Source organism: Rhagoletis pomonella, unplaced genomic scaffold, assembly GCF_013731165.1.
Source record: "Rhagoletis pomonella isolate Grant_MI unplaced genomic scaffold, Rhpom_1.0 Rhpom_scaffold_00006, whole genome shotgun sequence".
Lineage (NCBI taxonomy): Eukaryota > Metazoa > Arthropoda > Insecta > Diptera > Tephritidae > Rhagoletis > Rhagoletis pomonella.
This window is the reverse complement of record NW_023458560.1, coordinates 43,019,473-43,031,022: the sequence shown is the minus strand read 5'-3', so window position 1 is coordinate 43,031,022 and position 11,550 is coordinate 43,019,473. Positions and strand designations below refer to the sequence as shown.

General features: G+C 32.0%; 1 protein-coding gene across 1 annotated transcript in view; it reads right to left on the bottom strand.

Moving 5' to 3' along the window:
• LOC118741691 (apolipoprotein D-like) overlaps positions 1 to 9,947 on the bottom strand; it is an 11,586-nt gene extending 1,639 nt beyond the window's left edge. Inside the window, exons 1-5 of the mRNA XM_036473665.1 lie at positions 9,840 to 9,947; positions 9,609 to 9,723; positions 6,944 to 7,074; positions 6,786 to 6,865; positions 5,207 to 5,302 (exon numbers count right to left, since the gene is read on the bottom strand). Coding sequence (XP_036329558.1) covers positions 5,207 to 5,302; positions 6,786 to 6,865; positions 6,944 to 7,074; positions 9,609 to 9,723; positions 9,840 to 9,862 — 445 coding nt within the window. The 5' untranslated portion in view covers positions 9,863 to 9,947. The remainder of the gene's footprint in view (positions 1 to 5,206; positions 5,303 to 6,785; positions 6,866 to 6,943; positions 7,075 to 9,608; positions 9,724 to 9,839) is intronic.
• Positions 9,948 to 11,550: the final 1,603 nt, after the last annotated feature.

The window sequence follows — 11,550 nt, the reverse complement described above, 5'->3', positions numbered from 1 at the left end:
GATTTGATTTGATTTGATTTGATTTGATTTGATTTGATTTGATTTGATTTGATTTGATTTGATTTTATTTTATTTTATTTTATTTTATTTTATTTTATTTTATTTTATTTTATTTTATTTATTTTAATTTGATTCAGTTTTATTTTTATTATTTTCTCTTATTCTTGTTTATTTTATTTTATTTTATTTTACTTTATTTTGTATTTCCTTTTTTGGCAAATTTTTTATAATTTTCACTTGAGGGCTACCCTAATATTTGTACTTACACACATACCTTCGCAATGACTGACAACCGGCTAGCTGTTATGACACCAGAGTTCAATTGTGCAGTTCATAGTTTTATGATAGCAAAAAATTTCTGCTACGTTTTCTTTTTTGCAAAGTCAAAACAAATGTAAATAAACAACCAAAACAAAAAAAAATAGCTAACTCAAAACAACAACAAGTATCAATTGGCGCTCAAACCATTTAGACACGACATCGTTTAGAACAGAGTGACGAGTAGAGAGATCTGTAACTTTGATTATAGTACTACTCACCGTACAGTACCTACACAATAAGCCAAATTGAGGAGCTTACAAGCGAGAAAAACCATTGCTGGGGAGCTTGCTCTTCGTTGTACTTAGGTTTCAGTGCAAGCAAAAAAGGTGACGTTTTTTCTTTAACACAAATTTATCATTTACAGGGAATATTCGATCTTCACACGAGGTTTGAAAGAATTAATGCATACATATTCATTAATGCATACATACATACATATGTTGGATTCTTGGAAAATTGTATCAATTAATTGAATAAATATGTACAGTCTAAGTATTTTTTAACGCCTTCCTACTGGGGTATATGCTTACATATGTACTATGTAAAGGGTGTTTCTCTTTAGACATGTGGTTTTCAAGAAGAAATAAACGCATATATGTAGTTTAATGTTATAGCCAAGAATTTAGCTTTATTATAAAGATAAGGGTTTGCCATTATGTTTTAAAAATGATTTCGGGCAAGTGACCGCCGCGGCTGACTCGAGTAAATTCCAGCCAAGAGGCCCAATTTTCGATCACTTTTTGCAGCAATTGGGGCCGTATGTCAGCAATAACTCGCCGAATAATCTCTTCCAAGGCGTCAATCGTCTCGGACTTATCTGCGTAGACGAGCGATTTCACATAACCCCACAAAAAATAGTCCAGCGGTGTTAGATCGCAAGATCTCGGAGGCCACGCCACAGACCGACGACGCGAGATAATGCACTCACCAAAAGTTTCCTTCAATAAATTGATTGTTTCGTTAGCTGTTTGGCATGTAGTGCCGTCTTGTTGGAACCAAAGGTCGTCCAATCCTCCAATTCAAGCACGAAAAAGTCATTAATCATGGCTCTATAGCCATATATGGACTCATTCGGGTCTTCTTCGATACTCTGCTCCACAGCAGTAATAGCGTCTTCGGTGCGCACTGTACGGCATCTCTGATGATGCGCATTATCCACTAGAGTAAACCGATCCATGGTTGCTCGAATTACCGACTCTGCTGGGCGGTTATGTCGGCCGAATATTTGACGCAGCGAACGATGCGTCGCGAGTACCGAACCATTATTTTGGTAATAAATTTGCACGATTTGCAAACGTTGTTCCGGAGTAACCGCCCTATTCGAACAACACTGATAAATTCATCATGTGACTGTTTTTACAATTACTGCGCCTAAAACACAATATAAACATTGTTTCGCCGTTGTCACTTACTCAGTAGGTCATAACAATAAAACTGACAATTGTCATATGACAGCTTAAAATAAATTTGCGGCATAGTATTAGGCGCAGCAGTAAAGGCAATAGTCAGCCGCTGAGTTTTGTCAGTGGTGTGGGAATAGGGCGGGAAGTCTGTTCATTATGGAATGGCAAACCAAACTGAGTATAAATCAAGTAACAGCTGTCAAAAAGACCAACTCCGAAAAAAATGCCTCTATGAAAACCCCACGTCCAAAAAACACCCTTTACATACTTACATATGTGCGGTATATATGCACCTATCAGTGATGAAATACTAACACTGTCATTGCGCATTTAGCAACGTATGCGCTTTATTGAGCTTTATTAATAACAAAATTAACAATTTATTGCACAACTAAGATCAGATCATAGTGTAAACTATTTTGCACTGCACGTAAATATCTGTATTAGAGTGCACCGCCAAAACATTCTATTTTTTTTAATTTTTCCAACGGAATTATAAAATTTATTATATTATAAGACTTCCGCCATAATATTTGGGAAGAATATTAAGATTTTCTTGAGGTGGACGGGTTTGAAAATATATTAAAAGATTGAGTTTTTCTACATAAAATTAGTTTTAATCATTTTTTCCCCAAAAAAATCACCTCAGATGACAGATTTTCATAGATGTTAGAGTTTAAGCTTAAGTTTATTTATAAAAAAAAAATCGATTTTGAAGATATTTTCAAATCGGGCTAGCTCATCTTAACCTTAGGCTGCGTTTCACCAGATTCATCTATGTAAGTGAAAATTACTTTAATTTTGGAATTTTTGGTTTCATTAATCAATTTAATTGGTTTTTAATTTTGATTTAAGTGACCTACCTGTTACACGTTTAATCAGCTGATCAATATAAACACACCAAAATATTGTGTATCAGCTGTTTACTGTATACCAGCCCTGCTTTTACTACCACTTTTAGCACGGTGCTGCCACATTGCTACTCACTTAAATAAAGAGCTTATTGAAACTGAAAAAATCTAATTGAGGATTAAATGGAAAATTAAATTTAAATTAATCTCCACTTAAATGCGTTTGGTGAAACACTGGCTTAATGTTTTTACGACATCTTTTCGGCAGCAGTCTTAAAATATAATTAACTGTAAAAATCCGATAAAAAAAAACAGTACCGCTTTGTTTTTATTGTGTAAAATGTGATGCACCCTAATGTCCCTAATGCAAGGGGCTAAACAGAATTAGATTAGAAAAATTATTAAATTAAAACTATTTGAAAAGTCGCAATGACAATGCAAGCAAAAGCAGTACTAGTGTTAGAAAAAATTTTACGTATGTATATAATTTACATATATATATTAAGTTAATACACATATGTATGTAAGTTGGCAGCGGGTGAGTGATCTCCACAAAATACGAGAAAAAATTTGTTTGCAGTCATAAGGCGCATACATACACGCCTACTTATTTGTAAATAAAAATTGCTTTAAGTGCATTTAGGTTACACATTAGTGATAGTAAGATGGGAATCAAGGCATTGAAAGCCGACAGAGAACCGTTTATGTATATAGTTTAAATAATTTCGGATAATTCAGTTGTTTTGTTTTCTACTTCGGAAAAAAGTGACTACGAAACTGGCAGTCAGACCCAGATAGCTAGCACTGTGGGAGACTTGATACTTCAGGCACAGGTTGAACATGAACTAAATTAGGAAGAACCATGGACTATACTTGTGAAACCGTATGGCGTTAAAACGCCTAAAGTATTGATAAAAAATTGCCTAAAATAGGAGAAATTGTTTTTTGCATCAAATCATCCTGCGCTACTGCAAAAACCAAAAAAATATATATTTTTTTCAATTTCATACAAAACTCGGAAAAATGCAAATAATTTTCATTGAAATTTTCTATTCGATTCTTAGTAAAATTTTTAGTACGCAGCTTTGTTGCCCATTAGCCGTTTTAGTATAATAGAGTTCAAGTTTCTAGTCGTTAAAAATTGACGCTGATTTTTGAGATTTTTATTTTCCGAAGGTGTTGCGGATTTTCTTCCATATCACATTGAAGATCACCATTGAACGCAAGAAAGAAGTACACAACACCCTCAGCGAAAAAAATGTTTCTAAGAAATCGATCAGTGAATTTCACGAAAGCAGTTTAAGTAAAAAAATATTCAAAATTGTTTGAAAGAAAATTGATTCTTGCGATTTTTGCTGTTGAATGAACAATATTTTTATAAAACATTCAAAAATATTTTCAAACTAAAACTTTCTTAAATCTCTTTCCTCTGAAACTGCGATACATATTTCAATTAACTGATAAACTAATTTGAATTTGACTTTATAGACAGGAGACAACTCTCCTACATAAAGTGTAGAAATAAAGCCTTTTCAAATCCATTTCGATTGATACATATACTTTAATAGATTATTTAACTTATTAAAAATGTTAACTCTAGTTTTTTAAATAGGTGTCACCCCTCTCCATATATGCCAAAATAATGCTATACGTTCAAACCGAAGATCTACTAAAATCCATATTTTAATATATTGATAATATTTCATATGCATACATAAATTGTGTATAAAATAATTCACTTTGACTTTTCAAACAGGTGGCAACGCGCTTCAAAATATTTTCTAACTCAAACCTTTTTAAATCGCTTTAGTCTAACATCCCTATTGTGATATATACATATGTAGTACATCGCTTCCCTAATTTCCGTAATTCAAGTTGAATTTGACTTTTTAAACAGATGGCAACCCTGCTGGATGTAATTTAGAAATAAAACCTTTTCAGAACATTTACGATTGGTACTCATAATTTAACTTATTAAATAACTTAAATTTAATTCTTAATAGGTGGCAACTCTCTGAAAAAAAATAAACCTTAGATAAACCTTATTACATCTACAAGCTCAGCCCTTTCATTTGACACCTGGTTTTTAAGAACCGAAAGACATTGACAAAAAATCCCCTCGCACTAGACTATAGATTGTAACCCATCTTTACTTTAAGAGTAATGTACGAGAGTACAAGGACGATTCCTATCCAGAAGAGAATGAAGAAAAAGCCGAGTGGCCGTTGAAGGAAAATGGACCGATGTAGTCTACTCTGAGGAACTTTATGACTCACTGTCATGTAAAATCATAGAAGTTAGAGTCGGGGAAAAGGCAAAATAAAAAAAAAAAACACCAAACCAAAAAAGTTGTGACAGTCAGGCGGCGTGGCACTTGGATGCCCTCTTGCAATAATTTATACGCATTTTCTTAACTCATTGGACTAGCTCTATGCACAGAACCAGGCTGGCTTAATTCATCAAAGCAAGAATTATTCGGAACATTACCAACCATTACAGGGCAAGAGCGCCTAGGTGAACAGATGGCAAGAATAGGACTTCTTTCAATAATGAATGTTTATGGTTACTTAGAACTGTTGTCTGATCAAGGAAATATCTGAAATGTATCTCTAAATAACACAATCGACTTACGTGTGTGTGACAGTCCCAAGTTTGTGCAGCTGTAAACAACGGCATAACTAGTATAATCGGTAGCTAAAACCCAATAAGGAGATGAACCGGGGAGAGCTGCAATGAGAACAAAAAGAACATTTAGAAAGTCCAGCAAAAAAAGTTATCAAAAAATCGACCAGGAATTTTAGAATATATACCTCAAACAAATATTTATATGTGCAGCATGTTTTCCTCAATTTCACTTTATTAAATGAGGGCACAATTTTTTGTGGTATGCAATTTATAATAGCCTTTATTTTATAAGTATTTTCCATATATTAAGTTGGCATAATGAATTCATTTTAATAAAAAAAAAAAACCAAATAACACCACTCTGTAACTGTCAAAATGTACAAATTTATACAAATGCATCTATCGCGCGATTTCGCCTTTAAGTTCAATAGTTAGTATGAAACAGCCAACCAACAAAAGTTCTCATTTTTTGCACCCCTTTACCCTGAGAACTGCTTTACCACTTGCGTAGCACTTGCTGGCTCTTTGATTGCTTTAAGGGCCAAAACTCTGCCCATCCCTGGCCTAAAGCACACCATAGCTCACTGAGCGCTCTCTGAGCACATGTGTGTTTCACACACACACGAACAGCGGCAGGGGAGCAATGCGCTGCAGTGAGAAAACAAAACCAGACAGTAAAAATACCAGTTCGACAATTTCGAAAAACTTAAGCGTTCAGCGACATCTGTCTTTGAATTGCTAAATATAAAACGCAATTAATTGCTTTTCTTACAAATGTCGGTTGTGGCATCGCTTGAATACTAAGGGTTCTCGTTCTGAGATCGCCGGTTCGAGTCCGCTTGGGGGTGGTTAAGATTTTTCAAATTAAATCAATCGTTTAATGTGTACGAATGCGTAAACAAAACGTAATTGGTTGATGATTACGTTTCTATGCATACTTTCAGGCTGGATGGAAAACAGTTTGAAAATCAATGGAATTGCATAACAGTTTGAGCGATATGTACATATGTGGTGAGCAGCAGGAATTTAGGCTTTTATATATTAGATGTAAGCATTCTGCCGGATCTCCACTGGGCAGTGGAATGACCAAATATGTGTGCCATTTAAGAGATGTCATATGGAAATTAATTGAATGACTACTTATTCTTATTAAAACAATAATACAGTTAGTTTTAAAAGCCTGTTTCCACCAAAAGCTTATCATTTTTGCTTTTTTAATTTAGTTTGCTTGTATTCAATACGAGTAATTAAAATCTTCGAGTTCTTATCTTGTTTTCCAGTAGGCATAAACTGCAGTTAAGGCTTGTTGGAAAGGAACTATTATGTTGGATTTTCTCTGGGCATTAAATGATAGTAAATATTTAATAGTCAATAAATTCATATCCACATGGCAATTTTTAATTACCTAACATTTTTTGTTATTTTAATGCCAAGTGGAAATTCAGCATTAGAGCCAAAACTGGCCAAACTTTGTCAATACCATTTTGGTGGTTTTAATGGCCAACGGAAATCCCGCATTATGAAAATTCGGCATAATTGTGTCTGGAATTTAAACTACGCACTACGAATATTATTTTACACTCACAGATTATGGCAGTGAAGGTAACTGAGAGTTTGCCAGGTCCTTCGATTGTTGCGACTCCTTCAATTGATTGCTTTGTATTGCTTTAGAAAAAAGGAGTACGCAAAAAAAATAAAAATTTTAGTTAAAAAAAAAACATGGTAAAACTTGAAACAACTCACAGTATTGTAGTTTGTGTGTTGAGTACCGTAACCTGGGTGTCGGACTTAGCACCATACTCAGCTTGGATACATTTACCGCCGGCTTCAAAGATGAAGGGATACTTGGCATATTCATACCAAAGGCCCAGATACTGAAAAAAAAATATATTTATTATTTTTGAATAATTTGATGGAGGAATATTTTTTAGAAATATATCCAGTTTTAGAACTAAAAATAGCCAAAATTTTGTTAAAAATGTTTCGCTTAGCAAAAAAAAAATTGTGTACTGTAAATTGAATATATTACTATAGTTTTAGAATTAAGAAAATGTTTATGCAACGAAAGTATGGCAACATTACTGTGAAACAATATATAAAAATTTAGCGTCACTTTGTTTGTTCTGAAATTTTAAGTTTTATCGTTAAAACTTTTTGCTTTAATTGAAACCCAAAAATTTGTTACACCAAATTTATTGTAATTTAATAAAATGCAAATACGGCAACATTAGTCTGAAAAACTTTAAATTTTAGGCACAAAAATACTTTTTTCCAAATAGTTTGTGGTATTTTAACTGCAAATTTTGTGCTATAAAATTTCTTGCGTAATGAGAGGATAGCAGCGCTTTTATATTTAGAATAAGTGGCAGCACCAGTGTTAAGAAATTAAGAAAAAATGCATCGTTTAGACTTTTTTTTTTAATTGAAACCAAAAATTCTTTACACTAAAGTTATTGTAATTTTATAAAATGTAAATATGGCAACACTAGTCTGGAAAACTTCAAAAATTTGGGCACAAAAATACTTGTTTGCTAATGGTTTTCAGTATTTTAACTGCAAATTTCGTGCTTTGAAATTTCTTGTGTAATGAAAACATGATAGCGCTAAAATGAAATTTTACAGACAAAAAAATGTATGAAATTTAAAAGTTTTAGGCCCAAATTCACAGTGCGTAGTTAACTCAGAATCGGCAGTTAACTACAGTCTAAAAATATTAGCTTGGCTTGACTTAGATATATGTAGTAGTAAAATATTTTAAATAATGGAAATATGGCAACACTAATGTAAAAAACAAAATGCTCAAACCACATTTAATTAAACATTTAATATTACTTTAAGTTTTGCGCTAAAAGGATAAATAACAATTTTAATACATCCTTTATATTCTTTAAAAGTTTAACGAAAAAATTTTTTTTTTTAGTTTACAAATTTTTTTATTTTTATTTGAATTTAATATGAAAACTGACAGCAGGGAAAAAACAATTTTTCCCTAGCATATCCTATTGGAATTTAAAAAATTAAATATAATTTTGTGGCAACACTTTTAATTTTCAAGGCGAGTGTATGGAAATTCCCATCCAAACAAAAAATAAAAGTTGACATTTATATAAGCTTTACAAACTTTTGAAGCATTAATTTTCTATTTGTAAAATTCTATTTTTGTATGTAGTCATAAATAAATACTGAACTTTTTAAAAGCTGATTAGACAGCGGAATGGTCAGATGTATGCACAAAAGTTTAAAAAATAACGTGGCAACATTAAAATTAACGAAAACACATATTGATTTGGAAGACAATTTAGTACTCAAATATCAAACCAATCTAAGAAAACCCAAGTGGCTGCCCTTTTAGTTTATTAATTATATACATTAGGGTGGGTCTATTTTTTTGTAATTTTTTCGCACAATTTGACCCATCTTAATATACATTTAAATACATGGACGATGGAATAGATATTTTTCGAAAAAACAGATCTTCTCACAGACTAAATAAGGATTGGCTTTCCATTTCATCGGTTTTTGGGAGTTTTCACAAAACTATCATGTTGTCATGAACCTTAGCGGGGATGTAAAAAGTCGTATAGATTTACACTATTTATCACTCTTTTCACTTTATTAGTAATAGTATTTAATTAATTTGTTGTTAAATTCTTTGCAGTTTCACTAGCTAATTTTCATATAAAAAGAGCACTTAACGCGTACATTTTGATAAATATACGATCTTTGCAATGTTAACGTGTATTTTGTATACATTAAATTAATTTTGTTTTATTTTTTAACAATACAAAACGCGTTAAATAATTTTTGCACTTTTTTCAACAAAGTAAACAAGCAAACAAATCAAAATGGCTGTAATGGTGAATAGAAAGGTGCTACCAGGTCTTGGAAAATTAAATACCCTAAAATGAAGGGATGTTCAACAATCTACTTTTGTTTCAAAATGATCTTGATAACATTAGGAAATAAATGAGTATAATGTCTGCGGCGCTTAAAAAAAATAAATAAATAAATAGTTTTTTTCAAATTTGGACCAAATTTCAGGAAAATTTTCCCCTAAATAAAAATAATATAATCACATTTTGGCCATCCTAAGTTTAAGGGAAATTTATTCTTAATATCTAACTTTTAGTTTATTAACTATATAGGAGGAAGATAAAAAATATGTATTTGGAAAAATATTTTAAAATTATTTGTGTAACATTGCCTTGTTAAAAAAATATTTCCTATAAGTACATTTAGTGTTAATTTAATTTTTTTCCTTATTCTTTCTGATTGCCGCTGTAACCGCCCAAGCGGCTCGTCGTTAATTGCCCTGCTCTTGAACTCTAACTTCAGAAGTACAAATGTATGTATGTAGATATGTATATTCCTTGTTTATGCGAGCATATTTGTTTGGAAGAGTACTTACCGCAGTCACATTAAAGTCTTGCACCGTGGTGATATCTTTGGGACAACGGCCCAAATGGAAAACTTGACTGGCCACCATTTGGGTGGATGCCAGCAAAATGACTGACAAGCAGGCGCTAGAAGGATACAAAATTATTAGAAATTTTAAATATTGAAAACAACAACAAACAGATTTTTAAAACAAATTAATAGTTAAATTGAATGCGTGATTCATAAACAGTGTGAAACTTACAGGCTCAATTGTTGCTTCAGCATTTTGGTACGGATCTAGTTTTAACTTTTTTTTAATTATTTGAAAACGAAACTCAACCGGTATTAAAGAACTCACTAAAACCGTCCAACAAATTCCGCGTATCAAGTAGCAATGGCAAATAAAGCAAACAGTCGAAGTTTTATAGCAAATTATCGTAGCCGGTTTTTTGTTTTGCCGGTAATCGTTCGCCATATACTAAAAAAAAAGATATATATACATGATATATGCACATGTACTCACTCACACAGGTACGCGAGCAAACGCTTTATCTAATGTTTATCGCAATGTCAGTAGTTGCTTACAATCATATCTATGATCGCTTTGTCATTTGCTTTTGTTTTGACAGTTCTCTATTAATTTTTAACACTACTAACTATGTCTGTAGATAAGTTTGGTATTTGCTGTTTTCATTCAAGAGGGCTAATCAGTTGAAAGCATCCCTGTAGGGAAAATGTAATGTTGTGTGGTGGTGAACTGGTTGTAAATAACTAACAATTGAAAACGAGCTGAAATTACTTTAAATTGGAAAAAAAATAATACTAAATACTAAATGACAAATAGAGAACTAGTTGGCGTCCAGTTGGAAAGGGATTCAAAGAGTTTAAATTACTTTAAATTGAAAGTAAGAAATGTTGTTTTTTTTTTAATGTAGCTCTCAACTAGTCGTAAAGTGGTGAAATGGGGCCCAGTTGAAACTTTACACATATTTTCAAGGTTTAAAGTTGCTTCCTTGATTAACTTCAACTATTTATGTCCCCTATAAGCCGAGGAGATTTAAAAAAAAAAAAATCTAAATTTTTCGCAATTTTTTGTTGGTATTTGTGGCGATGTTTCGTAAAAATTTCATGATCTCTTGGAGCTATTTTACGGGTTCTACGCAATGTTCTTATTCGAAATTTTAGGGAGGCATTTATGGGTCATTATGGATATATACACTTGTGATCAGCTGATTAAGTTAACTGCTATTTTGATCAGTTTTCGTAATTTTTCTTTTTTATTTAATGCTTATAATTTCATATAAAAGTCTGGCAAATTACATAGCCAGCACACATAAATCCACATTTCAAGCTTCGTAAAAAAATTAACCAAATTCAACAAACTTTAACAATTACACCCAAAAATTTTAAACTTTTTATTACAATTTAAAGTTTTGTATGTCAAAATGCAAGACGCCAGAAAATCGCGTTGATTTTTAATACTTTTTTCGGCTACCACTTTGGTATTCCTTTAAAGTTATTTCAAAATGTTCCGCAATTTTTTTTTGTCTATTTGCGACTTAGCGAAATTTTTCTAAACGAACTGAAACCTCATTCGTAATTTTATTTTTTTTCCACGGATAATTTCCAGATCTGACTTTCTCGAAATTTTTTCTGACGTTCCGAATTAATTCGAGAACTTAAGAGGTTTTTAGGCTCCACGAAATTTTTTTTTTCTCATAACTTATTTTCTCGGAAATTTTCTCTAAACCATGTCTTTCCGATTTTAGTCGGTACATTTATAGATTTTTTTGGGTTCGCTATTTTTCAGAGTTTGAAAAGCTCGAAGATACTGATTTTTTTTTTTTTTTTTACTAAGACTTTTCGTGTTTTTTTTTGTATTTTTCGATTACAAGTTTAATTTTCATAAGGTTTCCGAGATTTTTTTGTTAATTCGAAAATTACGTGAAATTTCAGAACTATGCGGGACTTTT